Below are 19,723 nucleotides of genomic sequence, written 5' to 3'. Positions count from 1 at the left end.
TCGGGTCAGGTTGGGTCGGGGAGCGGGAGCGCGGGTCGGGTCGGGTCGGGTCCAGTCAGGGGGGCGGGGAGCGGGAACAGGAGCGCGGGTCGGGTCGGGTCGGGTCCAGTCAGGGGGGCGGGGAGCGGGAACAGGAGCGCGGGTCGGGTCGGGTCGGGTCCAGTCGGGGAGGCGGGGAGCGGAAACAGGAGCGCGGGTCGGGCCGGGCCCAGTCGGGGGGGGCGGTAACAGGAGCTCGGGTCGGGTCGGGTCCAGTCGGTGGGGGGGGGCGGGGAGCGGGAACAGGAGCGCGGGTCGGGTCGAGTCCAGTCGGGGAGGCGGGGAGCGGGAACAGGAGCGCGGGTCGGGTCGGGTCCAGTCGGGGGGGGGCGGCAACAGGAGCTCGGGTCGGGTCGGGTCCAGTCGGGGGGGGGGACGGAGCGGGAACAGGAGCACGGGTCGGGTCCAGTCGGGGAGGCGGGGAGCGGGAACAGCAGCGCGGGTCGGGTTGGGTCGGGTCCAGTCGGCGGGGGGAAGCAGGTGTCGGGTCTGGTCGGGGGGGGGGAGCAGGAGCTGGCCGTGGGAGGAGCCTTATTCACGCAGCCCCAGTGAGGCCATTCGGCCAGGGCTAGGAGCTGCGTGCTTCAGGCCCCTCCCACACAGTTCGGCGCCTGGAGCTACTGCACTTGCGCGCCCACTGTAGCGCGCATGTGCAGAGGTCCCGGCACTGTTTTCAGCGCAGGGACGTGGCTCTGCCCCCCAACAACTCGTGCTGCGCTGCGCCGAGGGCCAGAGGACCTGCAGGGAGGTGGAGAATATGGAGGATTTTTTTAGGCGCACTTTGTGGCGCGAAAAACGGGCGTCCAGGTCGGGACTGCGCCGTTCTAGGCGCGTGTGGAAACTTGGGCCCAATGAGTCAAGCCCCACTCCGCTCTCAATGTGGCTGCGTGCCATCGGCCTGTTTTTGAGTTGTAAATCTTTTGGGGCCATCAGCTTTTGGTGATTTTCTAAGTTGACCTGTATGTACTCAGAATTTAACGCACTGAATCTCGAGGAGTGACTCGATCAAGCGACCCCAAAGAATGTATCCGTGTTTGTTGGAGTTCCCCCACACAAACGTTTGAAACCACTATTTGAAATCAGGTGGAGAGATGATGAAATTCTCCCCAGTAATAGTGGTCACATCTATGGCTATCTAGTTAAGCTGTGGGGGTGAATTTCCATGGGGGTTCTCCTACTTTTTCTCGAGTTTCCATGGTTCTTATGTCAAAGTTAGAGAGAGTGAGTGCTAGATTTCCTGTGGAAATTCACCCTCTCTGAATTTTGTCGTAGCCTATAAATATTTGTTTCCACATCTGACTTGCAATAAGTATGATGAATGACTTGATAATGCACTATTTATAATAAATTATTGTCTTACAAGCTTTTTTCCATTTTTCTTAAGCTACCTTTACAAAAATGAAATCCAGACAATTCAGAAACAAGCTTTTAAAGGATTGGTTTCCCTGGAACAGCTGTAAGTTTAAAAATTATCTTTCTTTGTAATAGTAATTAGACAGGTGCACCATTTGAAATCTGGAATTCTCAGGACCGAGTCCGTGCCGGTTTTTGGATTTTGCCGGATTTCAGACAAGAAAATCAATAGTCTGAAATCCGGAATCCTCAGGACCGAATCCTTATCGGGTTTTGATGGATTTCGGACCTCACCGCCTCCGCTCCTCGCCGCTCGCCGAAATGTCCGGTTTTCATTGTATTTCATAATGTATTTAAAATGAACGTAATAACTGCCTATTTTAATTGAATTGTGCGACTCTGCTCACTGTTGGTATAGAAACTCTGTACTGCTGCAGCAAGATGGTTTATCCAGGTATGGTGTTGTTAAAAGTTCTTTATTCATTATTCAAACAAAATTCGGGCTCATGGGATTGGGGGTAACATACTAGCATGGATTGAAGATTGGTTAACGGACAGAAAACAGAGAGTAGGAATAAACGGATCATAATCAATGAATGGGTTTGGGAGGCTGTAACTGGGATACTGCAAAGATCGGTGCTTGGGCCCCAGCTATTCACAATCTATAATCAATGATTTGGATGAGGGGACCAAAATTTCAGAATAAGGTATCACCCACTTAAAGCAAAGATGAGGAGGAATTTCTTCTCTCAGTGGGTCATCAATTTTTGGAATTCTCTACCCCAGAGAGCTGCGGAGGCTGGGTCATTGAATATATTTAAGGTGGAGAATAACAGATTTTTGAACGATAAGGGAGTCAAGGATTATGAGGAGCGGGCAGGCAAGTGGAGTTGAAGTCAAGATCAGATCAGCCATGATATTGAATGGCGGAGCAGGCTCGAGAGTCCAAATGGCCCACTCCTGCACCTATTTTCTATGTTTCTAGACTAGGCCCATATTCTCTAGAGTTTAAAAGAATGAGAGGTGAAACATACAAAATTCTTACAGGGCGTGACAGGGTAGATGCAGAGAGGATGTTTACCCTATCTGGGGAGTCTAGAACCAGGGGTCACAGTCTCAGAATAAGGGGTCAGCATTTAGGACTGAGATGAGGAGAAATTTCTTCACTCAGAGGGTGGTGAATCTTTGGAATTATCTACCAGGGAGGGCTGTGGAGGCTTAGTTGTTGAGTATATTTAAGACAGAGATTGATAGATTTTTGGATATTAAGGGAATCAAGGGATATGGGAATAGTGCAGGAAACTAGAGTTGAAGTAGATCAACCATGATCTCATTGAATGGCAGAGCAGGCTTGAGGGGCCTAATGACCTACTCCTGCTCCTATTCTTTGTGTTCATATGTAAGTAAATTAGCTGATGATCTATGGCATTACTCGCCGGTACTCTGGGACTTGGAGCATGGTTGTGATATTCACCTGCTAACCTGGCCCTATTCCTTTCAATACCCTTGCCCTGTGGGCAAGTATCTGAGTAGAGCTAGCCAGGTAATTGCAGCTGTTTTCTGATTTCCTGAGCTAAATTAGCAGACTGTAAATTTTAGGCTCCAGATCAATGACCGGCTTTCTCTTTTCAAAACATTATTTTGTATCTATAATAAAATGTGACACTTTGAAGTGTGACTTCTGGAGTTTGACAATTGCAACCCAGATGAGTCAAAAACTTAATGAAGAACCAAGAATTAAGAAGCATGCCATGAAGTTTCAATTAGATATTTTATGCTGACTTTCTAAAGTGATTGTATTTTGGGGGAAAAAACACCAACTAGTGTCGGCCTGGCCCATGATAGCACTCTCTCCTCTGAATCAGATCCACTCCAGGTACTTGAACACAAAATCATCAGTGGAGTGCTGAGAGAATGCTGCCTTGTCGGAGGTGCCGTGTTTCAAATGAGATGTGAAATCAAGCCCCCGCCTGCCTGTTCAGGTGGATGTAAAAGATCTCATGACACTGTTGTAACAATAGCAGGGGAGTTCTCCTGGGAACCTGGCCAACATTTATCCCTCAGTCAACACCATCAAGAAATAGATTAACTGATCATTTTTCTCACTGCTTTATTGGACCTTGCTGTGCACAAATTGGCTGCCACGTGACTGCACTGCAAAAATATTTTATTGGCTCAGAGCTCGTTGGAATGTGAGAGGCACAGCCATTCTTCTTTCAAACTGCTCAGGATTATGAAGCTTAAATAGTGAGTTTATGTTTTCCGGTTGACCAATCCGAATGAGAAGACATGGGTTTACCACCAAAAGCATAAAAGGGGAGATTTTCTACACATGGTGTCATTAAAATGTGGAAGATTTACCCTAAGTGGCTCTTGTGAGAGAGACGATAACATCATTTGAAAGGTAATTGGATAAATATATCAAAAGGAAGATTATGAAAGGATATGGGGAAAGGGCGGGGAAATAGGATTAGATTAGTTAGCTCCCGTTGAAGAGCTTGCCCATCAGCCGAATGGCCGCCTCCTGTGCTCTGATTTCTATCATCTACTTTTCTTTCACCCAACAGGTACCTTCACTTCAATAATATAGAAGTGCTAGAATCTGAAACTTTTAGTGACCTTCCTAAACTTGAACGATTGTAAGTACAACTTTTTGGTACAAATAATTTTTACCAAGTATTTATTTTTCAAAATGGATCATTTTTAGTCAGCACAGTGCAAACAGCTTTATTTAACATTTCTGATATCCCTCTGCCTTTGATCTAACACATTAGGTCTTGAAATTATACTGTGGGATACCGATGTGCAAATACTTAACACATTATTTTAAAAATCCTCTTTGTTATTTTATTTGAGGCATAAACCTGTTTAAAATGAATGTCTTTATGTCTTTGGTAAAATAGTGGACAGAGGAATTTCCGACTAATATGTTTGTACACTGGTATGCCACACGTAATTGTTTGATTTTTATTTAAGAGGGTTATTGAGAATCTTCTACAGAACATTGTAACTGCATGGAACAGGATCTGATTTTCAATTCTTCTGAGCTGAACACATATACAGTACAGTTATTCCCTTTTTAGTGTATCTCAAATTTACTGGTGCTTCTTTTTTTAAATTCAATATCCTTTTTAATTTTGTAGATTCTTGCATAACAATAGACTATCAAGAATACATCCAGGGACTTTCTATCAGCTTCAATCATTGAAAAGACTGTAAGTCTGTTTATGGAGCTATCCTGAATTTATGTTTGTATTCCGAATTTATGTTTGTATTCCAAGACAGTTTCTACTTGAATTGCTTTGCGATGTGCCAGGTTGAGGTATTTTGGAAGTTACCATCCTTGCATTGCAGCCCAACTTTCAGAATATCAGTGGGAACAGAAACATATGCAAGTTATTTGAAACTTGTGATTGAAGGCTTATAACAAGCAATTCAAAATCAGCACAACTGACCTGTATGGGTGGGGTAAGAGAGCAGCCCACCTTCAGTCCAAAGCAATTGTAACCAGGGTGATGCTAAAGTGAAGTCATTGGCAGTCGATAAACGGAGTCACTTCTGACATGATGAGCAAATTTCCCTTCTGTTGGTGGCTTAACTCACATTTGAAGGGGATGGGGCGAGAAATTTGGGGGAAATTTCATTATTGCAGAGGAAAAGATTGTTATTACCCCCCCGCCCCTCCCCACCCACTGTATTAATGGATATAAGGAGTAGATTACCTGCCATGTTTTTGACTGCTGGTTTTGCACTGCTGCTGGTCAAACCAGCTTGTAATTATAAGTGGGAGGGGTAAGATTTCCGCAGGGGTTCTCCCGCTGTAACTTCAGCAGATGATCGGAGGTAAATCCCAGAGAAATGGCATAAACACAGTTTCTCCAGGAATCTCCTGCCAAAGTTATGACGGAAGATCGGGAAACCCCTTTCGGAAATTCTACCCCATTGGTAGTATCTGCAGCAAGGTGAAACCTAAATGTATGGAGCTGCTTTTGAAAGTGGCTCTGTACTATACGTGGGTACTAAGGATTAGGCTTGTCCCTCTGTGGTGATCTAAAGTGGTGTAGCTCAGTAGTCCAGGAGCCATTGGAATTCCAGGTGATTGCTGCCATAATATTAGCATTTATTTTCACTGGAACTTGGAAAAGCAGTTGGCTACACGCCAGCCACTTAAAGGGCTTTTATATTTCTCTTTTTAAGTCTGATTCCAGGAGCCTGGTGTCCATGAACCATTTCCTGGTGTTTATGTTGTTAAATCCAGCTTCTGTGGACCAGGACAGACTTGTAGGCTCAGTTTTACCTAGCTTTACAAGTCTGCCACCATTTCAGCTATTTCCTGTGGCCAGCCTTAGCAAAACCAATAAGCTTACTTTGGTAAACTGCCATGAGACCCATCTGTCAGGAGCCAGCAGCACTAACACTGCAGTACTGTAATATAAAAACAGCACAGTGGAGTAGTAGCCTCTTAATAGGAACACAACCATTGTCAATCCCTTTGTTGAGGAGGACTCTAGCGACAACTTTCCCAGTGGGCTGATAGCGGGGAGATTCCTCTGCAGTTGCTGCAATCGGACTTGTCCCCTCTTTTGAAGATGGTCATGATTACTGCGTCTCTGAGATTCCCCCAGCATGCTCTCCTCCCTCCAGATGAGAGAGATGAGGTTGTGTATTCGCGCCAGCAGTGCCTCTCCGCCATACCTTAAAAGCCTCAGCAGAGATTCCATCCGCACCCATAGCCTTGTTGTTTTTAAGCTGTCTTATGGCTTTTTCTACCCCATGCAGTGTTGGGGTCTCACTGAGGTGGTGGCGGGTAGCATGCTGCGGGAAGAGTTGAGAACACTTGAGTCAAAGGCAGAGTCTCGATTGAAGAGATCTCCGAAGTGCTCCTTTCAGCAGGTCCTGACTGCCTCGGTGTCCCTGATGAGTGTTTCCCCGTTCTTGGCCAGCAGTGGGGTGGGGTCTTGGGTGCTTGGCCCATAGGTTGCCTTGACTGCGATGAAGAATCTTCGCACATCATGGTTGTTGGCCATCTGCTGTATCTCCTGTGCTTCCTGCATCCATCACCTGTTCTTTAGGTCCCGGGTTTTTTGTTTGACCTCAGCCTTGAGCCGTCTGTAATGCTGCTTTGCTGCTCCCGCGTTGGGTTGTTGTTTATGGCTCAGAAATGTCCTGCGCTTGCGATCTATTAGCTCTTGGATCTCCTGATCAAACCAGTCCTGGTGTTTCCTGGTTGAGTGACCGAGCGTCTCTTTGTAGGCACTGGTTATGGAGGCCTGGAGGGTAGACCAAGCGCTGTGGGCATTCTGCGTCTCGGGGTCGTCAAGGCATGCCAGGTTAGCAGTGAGGCGCTGGCTGTGTAGGGCTCTCTTAGCTGGGTCCTTAAGTGCTCCAGTATTGACTTTTTTGTGGCACTGCTTCTGCTGCCCCCTCCGCATTGGGGCTATGTTGATGTCGATGATGGATCGGATTAGATGGTGGTCCATCCAGCAGTCGTCGGCTCCTGTCATGGCACGGGTGATGCGCACATCCTTGCAATCCCTGGCTAGGACGATGACATAGTCGAACAGGTGCCAGTGCTTGGAGCGAGGGTGTTGCCACGATATTTGTCCCTCTGGCGCAACAAGGTATTGGTGATGCCATGATCTTATTGAATGGTGGTGCAGACTCGAAGGGCCGAATGGCCTACTCCTGCACCTATTTTCTATGTTTCTATGACAAGTTCATGCTCTAGACATTTTGTCAGGAATAGGGTACCGCTGGAGTTGGCTTTCCCTACCCCCTCTCTGCCAATCACGCACCCCCAGAGGTCTATGTCCTTGCCAACCCTGGCGTTGAAGCCACCGAGCAGGATCAGTTTGTCGCCCGCGGGGTCATAGGATAGAGCTTTTTCGAGGTTGGAGTAAAAACCCTCTTTGGCCTCATCAGTTGCATCGAGTGTTGGGGCGTACGCGCTGATGACTGTGGCGCACTGGTTCTGGGATAGGATGAGTCGAAGAGTCATGAGGCGTTCGTTAGCCCCGCATCAACCAGCTCGTTTTGATGGCGAAGCCGACTCCGTGGAGGCAGCGTTCTGCCTCTGGTTTCCCTTTCCAGAAGAAGGTGCAATCTCCATCTTGTTCCTTGAACTGGCCTTCCCCTGCCTGCCGGTTCTCGCTTAGGGCGGCGATGTCGATATCAAAGCGTCTTAAGTTCCTAGGCAATTATGGCGGTGCGACGTTCCGGCCTGTCGCTGTTGGGGTTGTCCATGAGGGTCCTGACATTCCAGGTCCCAAACTTCATGTTAACGGAGTGGAAGATGCCTGTGTGTGAGTTCTTTTAACGTGGGGTGGTCGTTGCGCACTGGCTACCACACGGGAAAGTTGTCCCTAGAGTCCTCCTCAACAGTGTTCTTCCCGTGGCCAAGGAGCTCCTCCCGGAGTCGCAATGCGGATTGCATTCCCTATGGGTCACAACGGACATGATTTTTGCAGCTGACAGCTACAGGAAAAATGCAGGGAACAACGCCAGCCCTTATGGCCTTCTTCGACCTTACAAAGGCCTTTGACGCCGTTAATCGCGAGGGTCTATGGAGCGTCCTCCTCCGTTTCGGATGCCTCAAAAAATTCGTCACCATCCTCCGCCTACTCCACGATGACATGCAGGCCATGATCCTTACCAGTGGATCCATCACAGACCCAATCCACGTCCGGACCGGGGTCAAACAGAGCTGCGTCATCGCCCTACCCTCTTCTCAATCTTTCTCGCCGTCATGCTCCACCTCACAGACAACAAGCTCCCCAATGGAGTGGAACTAAACCACGGAACCAGTGGGAAACTGTTCAATCTGTGCCATCTCCAGGCCAGGTCCAAGACCACCCCAACCTCTGTCATTGAACTACAGTACACGGACGATGCCTGAGTCTGCGCACATACAGAGGCTGAACTCCAGGAGATAGTCGACGTATTTACTGAGGCGTACGAAGGCATAGGCCTTACGCTAAACATCCAGAAAATGTTAGTGGGAGTTGTGTACAGACCACCAAACAGTAGTAGTGAGGTTGGGGACAGCATCAAACAAGAAATTAGGGATGAGTGCAATAAAGGTACAGCAGTTATCATGGGTGACTTTAATCCACATATAGGGCTAACCAAACTGGTAGCAATATGGTGGAGGAGGATTTTCTGATTAGGGATGGTTTTCTAGACCAATATGTCAAGGAACCAACTAGAGGGCTGGCCATCCTAGACTGGGTGATGTGTAATAAGAAAGGACGAATTCGCAATCTTGTTGTGCGAGGCCCCTTGGGGAAGAGTGACCATAACATGGTAGAATTCTTTATTAAGATGGAGAGTGACACAGTTAATTCAGAGACTAGGGTCCTGAACTTAAGGAAAGGTAAGTTTGATGGTATGAGATGTGAATTGGCTAGAATAGACTGGCAAATGATACTTAAAGGGTTGACGGTGGATAGGCAATGGCAAACATTTAAAGATCACATGGCTGAACTTCAACAATTGTACATCCCTGTCTGGAGTAAAAATAAAACAGGGAAGGTGGCTCAACCGTGGCTAACAAGGGAAATTAAGGATAGTGTTAAATCCAAGGAAGAGACATATAAATTGGCCAGAAAAAGCAACAAACCTGAGGACTGGGAGAAATTTAGAATTCAGCAGAGGAGGACAAGGGGTTTAATTAGGAGGGGGAAAATGGAGTATGAGATGAAGCTTGCTGGGAACATAAAAACTGACTGCAAAAGTTTCTATAGATACGTGAAGAGAAAAAGATTAGTGAAGACAAACGTAGGTCCCTTGCAGTCAGATTCAGGTGAATTTATAATGGGGAACAAAGAAATGGCAGACCAGTTGAACAAATACTTTGGTTCTGTCTTCACGAAGGAAGACACAAATAACTTTTCGGAAATACTAGGGGACTGAGGGTCTAGTGAGAAGGAGGAACTGAAGGAAATCCTTATTAGACGGGAAATTGTGTTAGGGAAATTGATGGGATTGAAGGCCGATAAATCCCCAGGGCCTGATAGTCTGCATCCCAGAGTATTTAAGGAAGAGGCCCTAGAAATAGTGGATGCATTGGTGATCATTTTCCAACAGTCTATCGACTCTGGATCAGTTCCTATGGACTGGAGGGTAGCTAATGTAACACCACTTTTTAAAAAAGGAGGGAGAGAGAAAGTAGGTGGGTCTGCTATCCTGCCTTTGGGATAGTGGATCCAAATTTAGCAGTGTGAATGTCCACGGCTGATTTACAGGCAAATGGTCTCCTGGAATCCAAGCTAAACAACACCAATATTGAAGCAGCCGAGCACTGTTTAAAAAAGGATGGAGAGAGAAAACGGGGAATTATAGACCGGTTAGCCTGACATCAGTAGTGGGGAAAATGTTGGAATTAATTATTAAAGATGAAATAGCAGCGCATTTGGAAAGCAGTGACAGGATCGGTCCAAGTCAGCATGGATTTGTGAAAGGGAAATCATGCTTGACAAATCTTCTAGAATTTTTTGAGGATGTAACTAGTTGAGTGGACAAGGGAGAACAAGGGATGTGGTGTATTTGGACTTTCAAAAGGCTTTTGACAAGGTCCCACACAAGAGATTGTTGAGCAAAATTAAAGCACATGGTATTGGGGTTAATGCACTGACATGGATAGAGAACTGGTTGGCAGATAGGAAGCAGAGAGCCGGGATTAACGGGTTCTTTTTGGAATGGCAGGCAGTGACTAGTGGAGTGCCGCAGGGCTCAGTGCTGGGACCCCAGCTATTTACAATATACATTAATGATTTAGATGAAGGAATTGAGTGTAATATCTCCAAGTTTGCAGATGACCCTAAGCTAGGTGGCGGTGTGAGCTGTGAGGAGGACGCTAAGAGGCTGCAGGGTGAATTAGATAGGTTAGGTGAGTGGGCAAATGCATGGCAGATGCAGTATAATGTGGATAAATGTGAGAATATTATCTGAATGGCGGCAGATTAGGAAAAGGGGAGGTGCAACGAGACCTGGGTGTCATGATACATCAGTCATTGAAAGTTGGCATGCAGGTACAGCAGGCGGTGAAGAAGGCAAATAGTATGTTGGCCTTCATAGTTGGGGAATTTGAGCATAGGAGCAGGGAGGTCTTACTGCAGTTGTACAGGGCCTTGGTAAGGCCTCACCTGAAATATTGTGTTCAGTTTTGGTCTCCTAATCTGAGGAAGGACGTTCTTGCTATTGAGGGAGTACAGCGAAGGTTCACCAGACTGATTCCCGGGATGGCGGGACTGACATATGAGGAGAGACTGGTCGACTGGGCCTGTATTCACTGGAGTTTAGAAAGATGAGAGGGGATCTCATTGAAACATGTAAAATTCTGACGGGACTGAACAGGTTAGATGCAGGAAAAATGTTCCCGATGTTGGGGAAGTCCAGAACCAGGGGATACAGTCTAAGGATAAGGGGTAAGCCATTTAGGACTGAGATGAGGAGAAACTTCTTCACTCAGAAAGTTGTTAACCTGTGGAATTCTTTACCACAGGGAGTTGTTGATGCCAGTTCATTGGATATATTCAACAGGGAGTTAGATATGGCCCTTATGGCTAAAGGGATCAAGGGGTATGGAGAGAAAGCAGGAAAGGGGTACTGAGGTAAATGTTCAGCCATTTTCACATTGAATGGTGGTGCAAGCTCGACGGGCCGAATGGCCTACTCCTGCACCTATTTTCTATGTTTCTATGTAAGACAAAGGTCCTCCACCAGCCTGTCCACACGGCACAGCACTCCTCCCCAGTCATCAAGATCCACGGCACAGCCCTGAACACCGTGGGCCACTTCCCATATCTCGGGAGCCTCCTATCAACAAGAGCAGGCATCGACGACGAGATCCAACACCGCCTCGGCCGCCTGAGGAAAAGAGTGTTTGAAGACCAGGTCCTCAAAACTGCCACCAAGCTCATGGTCTACAGGGCTGTAGTAATACCCGCCCTCCTGTATGGCTCAGAGACATGGACAATGTACATTAGACACCTCAAGTCACTGGAGAAATATTACCAACGATATCTCCTCAAGATCCCACAAATCACTTGGGAGGACAGTTGCACCAACATCAGCGTCCTCATCCAGGCTATTATCCCCAGCATTGAAGCACTGACCACACTCGATCAGCTCCACTGGGCAGGCCACATAGTTCTCATGCCAGACACGTGTTCTACTCCCAAAGCAAGTGTTCTACTCGGAACTCCTTCATGGCAAACGAGCCAAAGGTGGGCAGCGGAAATGTTACAAGGACACCCTCAAAGCCTCCCTAATAAAGTGGGACATCCTCACTGACACCTGGGATTCCCTGGCCCAAGACCGCCCTAAGTGGAGGAAGTGCATCCGAGAGGGCGCTGAGCTCCTCGAGTATCGTCACTGAGCGCATGCAGAAATGAAGCGTAGGCAGCGGAAAGAGCGTGCGGCTAACAAGTCCCACCCACCCCTTCCCTCAACGACTATCTGTCCCATCTGTGACAGAGTCTGTGGCTCTCGTATTGCACTGTTCAGCCACCAAAGAACTCACTTCAGGAGTGGAAGCAAGTCTTCCTCGATTCCGAGGGACTGCCTATGATGACATTCCCTTTGATTAATCATTTCCACCAAGAACACACCATTCTCAGTTAACTCAATTGGCACTAATATGTTCACTAAGTGACCCAAAATTGAAGTAATTAATCCTGCCTTTTTAAGCAAATTTGGATTTGATGTTGAGACTATAAAGTCCTTACTCAATGGCACAAACGAGGCACATTCTATGGACAAGGTCACCCTATGACCTGAACCTTTATTCACAGGACCAAGAAGTGATGACCCTGCGTGGGACCTCCCTTTATATACCTGCTTGACCAGGTAAGGAGTGTCTCCGACAAGTTCACCCCCTGTGGTCAAGGTGTGCATTGCTTAAGTATTTACAGTATTGCAGTGATGTTACATAGAGGTTACATACATGACATCACCTCCCCCCCAAAGTCTTATTGGGATCATAGGTTAAGTCTTACAGGTGGTCTACGCTCCCTCGTGAAGCGCCACAGTTGGGGCTCTGGTTGTTGAGCCTTGGCGTGAGTGTCTGTCACCTGTGGTGATTCCGGCCTGTCCGGGCTGACCGCCGGGACTGAATGTTCTTGTTGCTCGTTCACTGGCGGTGATGTGAGCACCATCTCATGATCTTCCTCGGGTTCCTCAGTGTCTATGCTGGACCTTTTTTTGACTTGGCCCAGATGCTTATGGCATATCTGCCCATTGTTAAGTTTAACCACGATGACCCTGTTCCCCTCTTTGTCTGTTACAGTACCCTCAAGCCATTTGGGCCCCACGGCGTGATTGAGGACAAATACGGGGTCATTTATTTCTATACATCTCCCCCTTGAGTTTCGGTCATGGTACTCGTATTGGGACTGGCTCTTGCCCTCAACTATGTCGGTCAGGGCTGGGTGAATGAGGGACAACCAAGTTTTGAGTGTTCGTTTCATAAGTAGCTCAGCGGGCGGGACCCCCGTGAGCGGGTGCGGTCGGGACCTATAGGCCAGCAGGAGGCACGATAGGCGGTATTGAAGGGAGGGTCCTTGAATCCTGAGCAGGCCTTGTTTAATGATTTGGACCGCACGTTCCGCCTGGTCATTGGAGGCCGGCTTGAATGGTGCTCCCCTGACATGGTTGATGCCATTGCCCGACATGAACTCCCAGAATTCGTAGCTCGTGAAACATGGGTCATTATCGCTAACAAGGATGTCCGGCAAGCCGTGGGTTGCAAAGACCGCACGTAGACTCTCCACAGTGGTGGATGTCGTGCACGAATTCAAAATGATGCACTCGATCCATTTCGAGTATGCATCTACCACAATGAGAAACATTTTTCCCATGAATGGGCCCACGTAGTCTACATGAATAAGTGACCATGGCCTGGTGGGCCAGAGCCACGGGCTGAGCAGGGCCTCCCTGGGGGCATTACCCAGCTGGGCACATGTCGTGCACCTACGAACACAATGTTCCAGGTCTGAATCAGTTCCTGGCCACCAAACATGTGACCGGGCAATGGCCTTCATCAGAACGATGCTAGGATGCTCACTGTGGAGTTCCCTGATGAATGCCTCCCTGCCCCTCTGGGGCATGACTACCCAGCTGCCCCATAGTAGGCAGTCAGCTTGGATGGAGAGCTCATCCATCCGCCTGTGAAACGGTCTGACCTTCTCAGGGCATGCTCCATGTGCGGGCGCCCAATCCCCAGTCAGGACAAATTTCTTAATCAGAGATAGGAGGGGATCTCTGTTTGTCCAGATTTTGATCTGGCGGGATGTGATGGGGAGCCTGCACTGTCAAAGGCATCAACGGCCATGACCATCTCAGCGCTTTGTTCCACTGCCCCCTCGGTGGTAGCCAGTGGAAGCCTGCTGAGCACGTCAGCGCAATTTTCGGTGCCAGGCCATTGCCGGATGGAGTAGTCATAAGCAGCCAGCATGAGAGCCCATCGCTGTATGCGGGCTGACGCGTTGGCATTGACAGCCTTGCTGTCTGACAACAGGGATGTTAATGGCTTTTGGTCCGTTTCTAATTCGAACCTCCTGCCAAAAAAGTACCGATGCATTTTTTTTACACCATAGACACACGCGAGTGCCTCCTTCTCAACCATCCCATATCCCCGTTCTGCTTGAGAGCGCGACCTGGAAGCATAAGCCACATGTTGTAGTTGGCCCTCAGCATTCCTCTGCTGCAACACGCACCCGACCCCAGAGGACGATGCATCACATATCAGAAACAATTTCTTGCAGGAGTCATACAGGGTCAATAACTTATTTGAACAAAGTCGGTTCCATGCCCGATTGAAAGCCCATTCCTGACAGTCCCCCAAAACCAATCACAACCCTTACACAGGAGCACGTGAAGCAGCTCCAACAACGTGCTTAAGTTCGGCAGAAAGTTCCCGAAATAGTTCAAGAGTCCCAGAAATGAACGCAACTCCGATGTGTTGCCAGGCCTGGGCACTCGTCGGTAGCACCTCCTCCAGGTTGTGGAGATGTTCCTCGGTGTCACGGCCCGTGATGAGGATGTCGTCCTGAAATACGATTGTTCCAGGAATGGATTTAAGCAGGCTTTCCATGTTTCTTTGAAAAATTGCGCCGCTGATCAAATGCCAAACGGGCACCTGTTGTAAACGAACAGTCCCTTGTGCATAATGATAGTGGTCAGTAGTTTAGATTCGTCGGCCACTTCTTGGGTCATGTAGGCTGAAGTGAGATCCCAACTTGGTAAACAGCTTGCCGCCTGCCAGCGTGGCAAAAAGATCCTCCGCTCTCGGGAACGGGTATTGGTCTTGTAGGGACACCCGATTGATAGTGGCCTTGTAGTCACCACAGATCCTGACAGAACCATTCGCTTTTAGGACAGGAACGATGGGCTCGCCCAGTCGCTGAATTCAACGGGCGAGATGATATCCTCTCTCAGCAAATGGTCCAATTCGCTCTCAATTTCCTCTCGCATCACATACGGCACCGCACTGGCTTTGTGGTGGACTGGTCTGGCGTCAGGGTGATGCGTATCACTACTTTGGTACCTTTGAATGTCCCGACGCCAGGTTGGAATAGTGACTCAAATTGTTGTAGGACTTGTGAGCACGAACTTCGCTCCACAGATAACATTGCATGCACATTCCCCCATTTCCAGTTCATCTCAGCTAACCAGCTCCTTCCCAACAGTGTGGGACCATTGCCCGGGACAATCCAGAGCGGCAACAGGTTCACTGATCCATTATGTGTGACCACCAACATTGCACTGCCTAGTATTGGAATGATTTCTTTGGTATACGTCCGTAGTTGTGTCTCAATGCATTCTAGTTTGGGTCTACTGGCTTTTGTGGCCTTAGCTTTTTGAATTGTTGAACGCTCATGAGTGACTGGCTAGCCCCCGTGTCCAGCTCCATGCGTACAGGGATGCCGTTTAATAAAACCTTCATCATCATTGGTGGCATTTTGGTATATGAGCTGTGAATGTTTGCCACATGAACCCGCTGAACTTCAGCGTCCATTGATTTGCCCCAAGAGTCATCCTGCATTACAGACCCCTCTTCTGGTCCATCCGCCTCATAAATTAGCCTGGTTACAGGCTTCCTGCACATTCGAGCTAAATGGCCACTGAGATTGCAATTTCTGCAGACGAATTGTCGAAACCTGCAAGTCCTGGCAGAGTGTTTTGCCCCGACACCTCCAGCATGAGCTGAGATTACAGTTGTTGTGAACAAAGGAGCTATGACCTGGCATTCCTCGCTGATTGTCCCTTTGACTGCCCTTGAGTACCCTGTTAGTGGGTGTCAGTGGCCCCATCCCAGACCGCATTGTCCACTGTGATGGCGCAAATGTCCGTTCAGCCTGCCATTGTCTCTGTTGAAAACCTGCTCTAGGGTCTATTGCTGCCTGAGGTGTGTCGAACTGCCCTTGCCTGCCTGCGGGGCTCTGAGTCGCGTTTATGATATTGACTCCCTGATCCCCCGCCGCGTTGGAGGCAGAATTGCGCGTGTATATTATTTTGGTTTCCTCCTCCCCCGCCATGAAAGTCTGAGCCATCAACGCCGCCGCTTCCAAGGTCAAATACTTGGTCTCAATTAACTTTCGGCAAGTCCCCGCATGACCGACGCCCTCAATAAAGAAATCCCTTAACAGCTCCCCCCCGCAGGCGTCTGTGAACTTACAGAGGCTGGCCAAACGCCAGAGGTCCGCAACGAAGTCCGGTATGCCCTGTCCTTCACGACTTCGGTGGGTATAGAATCTGTGTCGGGCGATGTGTATGCTGCTCGCCGGTTTGAGGTGCTCACCGATTAGTTTGCTGAGCTCTTCAAAGGTTTTGTCTGCCGGCTTTTCGGGTACTAGTAGGTCCTTCATGAGCGCGTAAGTCGTAGGTCCGCAGCTGGTCAGCAGACGTGCCCTTCGCTTGTCGGCCGCTGCATCTCCCAGCCATTCTTTCGTGACAAAACTTTGCTGGAGCCTGTCAATGAAATCGTCCCAGTCCTCACCAACACAGTACCGTTTCTCTGTGCTACCGGTGGCCATTCTCGTGGGTCGTTCATTCCCGTTTCTCGTCGCCAATGTAAAGTCCTTACTCAATGGCACAAACCCCACACGAGGCACATTCTATGGACAAGGTCACTCTATGACCTGAACCTTTATTCACAGGACCAAGAAGTGATGACCCTGCGTGGGACCTCCCTTTATATTCCTGGATGACCTGGTAAGGAATGTCTCCCACAAGTTCACCCCCTGTGGTCAAGGTGTGCATTGCTTAAGTATATACAGTATTGCAGTGGTGTTACATAGAGGTTACATACATGACAAAGACCAAATAAATATTTCCTACTGAGCTCCTTTGGGATTCAAATTATTATCTATCACTGACAGTAGGGCTTGGAAATTCTACTCCAACAGTCATGCTGGCTAATGATCACAGCTCATCTGTTCGGCAAAAACTAATTGTTCATCATCCATCATAGAGAATGACAAAACTTGGTTAACTATGTGTAAATTAAAAATTGCAACTTTCTTTCTAATGAAGTGCTGCCATTTATTGATGTAGTAAATGGAACAATTAGCGTGTTGGCTGTGCTTCAACTGTTGCTATGAATTGGAGTCTAGCCGTTCGAATACATGGGTATTTAATTTGTATGAGAAAGAAGATTGTGAACATTACATTTTCCAGCCGAACAACGCATTTGTTGAAAAATAATTTTAGCCTACTCATTTAGTCTGGAATAGTTGTTTTACAGTTTTTCTTTACAGAAAAACTTAAACCCACTATTATTCTATTTTATTCCTAAATTATTGAGGTGCTACAATTTTGTTTTAAAATGGTATACTGGAGAAGGGGTGAGAGAAAACACTAGGTACAGCTCATACCACCAGGCACTGTTCACACCTGGCATTATCTCTACATTTAGCTAAATATTGTGATATTTTGGGAATTTGTGGGGTGAGAAGTGTGTCGGTAAACTGATTAGGAACATTTGTAAAAGGCTGTAAACTTTAATTCATGACATCTATTTCTACATCTAACACCGAATAAGAGTGAGAACCACAGGAGATGGGAGGTGATCTGATGATACATCTCTGGTTTGCTCATTTAAACTTTGGGAATTGACACCATTCTGAATAAGTGGAATCATTTTTTTGTCGGGTTTTATTTGAAGCTCCCGCAGAATAGGCACTGGTGGAATTCATGTGCAAATTTGTGTTGATGAATTTACGGTGGCCATTTCTAGCCATCCTGTTTCTATCCAGGCCATTCCAAATGCTTTCATAAGACCTAACTTGAATGTGGCTCCTCTTCACATGGTTCTAAAATATTTTCTAAAGAAAATAATGCATGTTGCAATGTGTTGATGGATGTGCAAATTTTGTTTCAGTGCTTTTCCACTTTTCGAGCATGAGGGGTCATATCCAAGATAGGTCCTGACAAAAGCCAGCTGACAGGTTATCATGGCCATCAAATTCTCCCAATAATTTAAATAGGGCATCACCAGAAGGTTGGAGAAACTGAATGTTCAGAGCCACATTCTGACTGAAAAAGTAGGTTTTAAGGTGGGTCTTAAAGAGGGAGAGAGAGATGGAGATGCAAATAGATTTTAGGAGAGAATTCCAAAGCTTAGGACCAAGACGGCTGAAGGTACGGCCACCAATGTTGGGGTGAAGGGAGTGGGGTTGCACAATTGGCCAGAGTTGGAGGAACGCAAAGTTCTTGGAGGGTTGTGGGGCTGTGGTTTACAAAGCTTGAGAGGGGGATGACCATGAATGGATTGGAACACAATGAGAATTTTAAAATTGAGGTATTGGTGGACCAGCCACCAGTGTAGGTCACCAGTGATAAGTGAGCAGCACTTCGTGCGGGTTCGGATATGGGCAGCAGAGGCTTGGATGTGCTCAAGTTTCTGGAGGGCGGATGATGGGAGGATAACGAGAAGAGCTTGGAATAGTCAAGTCTGAGGTATTGATACTGACAGACTTTGGTATTCTGATTCAGGATTAATCTACCAAAGAGCACTTTCCAAACCCAAGGCCCACAAAATTCAAACAGACAAGCAAATGTGAAATATACTTGGTGAAATAACCAAGTTTTGAGGCCCCAATTGCTACATGTGGCACACAGGTAGTTTGGACATCTTTTATGATGATACTTGGAACTCCTTCACGGCAAACGAGCCAAAGGTGGGCAGAGGAAACGTTACAAATAAACCCTCAAAGCCTCCCCGATAAAATGCAACATCTCCACTGACACCTGAGAGTCCCTGGCCCAAGACAACCCGAAGTGGAGGAAGTGCATCCAGGAGGGCGCTGAGCACCTCGAGTCTTATCATCGAGAGCGTGCAGAAACAAAGCATAGGCAGTGGAAAGATTGTGCGGCAAACCAGACCCACCCCCCCTTTCTCTCAACGACTATCTGTCCCACCTGTGACAGGGACCGTGGTTCTCGGATTGGACTGTTCAGTAACCTAAGGTTAGAGTGGAAGCAAGTCCTACTCATTTCCGAGGGACTGCCTATGGTGATGAGGATTGAATCTTCTAAGATGTTTAACAAAAATTGGATTATAATCTAAGTTGTACACACTCGCTCAACAATTTACTTGTGTAGTCCATGAACTGTTCCATCATTGAGTGTACAGACATTATATTTCAATTCTTTTATTTTGCAGTCGCTTGGACTCCAATTCACTGATCTGTGATTGTGAATTAATGTGGCTGGCGGAACTGCTGAAAAAATATGCTAAGCTTGGTAACGCCCAGACAGCAGCCACATGTGAGCATCCCAGAAGGCTTCAGGGGAGGTCGGTTACAACAGTAACAGCGCAGGAGTTTAATTGTGGTAAATTAAATTAAATTGTCTGAATTATTTTATTCTTGTAAAGTAAATTAGTTGATCCCCCCCCATGGATTTGTTCATGGATGATCGGGGGCATGGAGAGGGAGCGCAATGGTTGGGTTGGGGATAGAACACTGCAAGGGGAGCAAAGCAGTCAGGTAGTTAATGCAACACTGGGTTAGGGGGAAATGGATCCGTTGGGCGAAGTGAGCGCTAGAGTGGGAATGGAACCAGGGCGTGAGGCCCAAATTCATGCAGTGATGGAGCTGAGTTGGTTTCCTGTATTTGGCAACCTGGAGCAGAAAAATCCCCCTAACCCAGGAGCGTAACCATTCCAAGGGCTGCGACCATAGTGAAGGCACAAGTGCTTCCACATCAGTGCCCAGGATTGGTGCTAAGACTGGGAGTGGAGTCATTTTTCAGATTGAGGCTGAGACGGGCCAGTGAGAGTTGCAGGGTTGGTTCAGCATGACAAATAGTAGAATTACCATATCATTGT

General features: G+C 47.6%; 1 protein-coding gene across 1 annotated transcript in view; it reads left to right on the top strand.

Moving 5' to 3' along the window:
* LOC139277055 (peroxidasin homolog) overlaps positions 1–19,723 on the top strand; it is a 294,289-nt gene that overhangs the window by 200,163 nt on the left and 74,403 nt on the right. Inside the window, exons 4-7 of the mRNA XM_070895068.1 lie at positions 1,424–1,495; positions 3,960–4,031; positions 4,536–4,607; positions 19,058–19,227. Of these exons, the coding sequence (XP_070751169.1) occupies positions 1,424–1,495; positions 3,960–4,031; positions 4,536–4,607; positions 19,058–19,227 (386 nt within the window). The remainder of the gene's footprint in view (positions 1–1,423; positions 1,496–3,959; positions 4,032–4,535; positions 4,608–19,057; positions 19,228–19,723) is intronic.

This window comes from Pristiophorus japonicus, chromosome 12 (assembly GCF_044704955.1).
Source record: "Pristiophorus japonicus isolate sPriJap1 chromosome 12, sPriJap1.hap1, whole genome shotgun sequence".
In the NCBI taxonomy this organism is placed as follows: domain Eukaryota; kingdom Metazoa; phylum Chordata; class Chondrichthyes; family Pristiophoridae; genus Pristiophorus; species Pristiophorus japonicus.
This window is presented reverse-complemented; position numbering and strand designations above follow the sequence as displayed.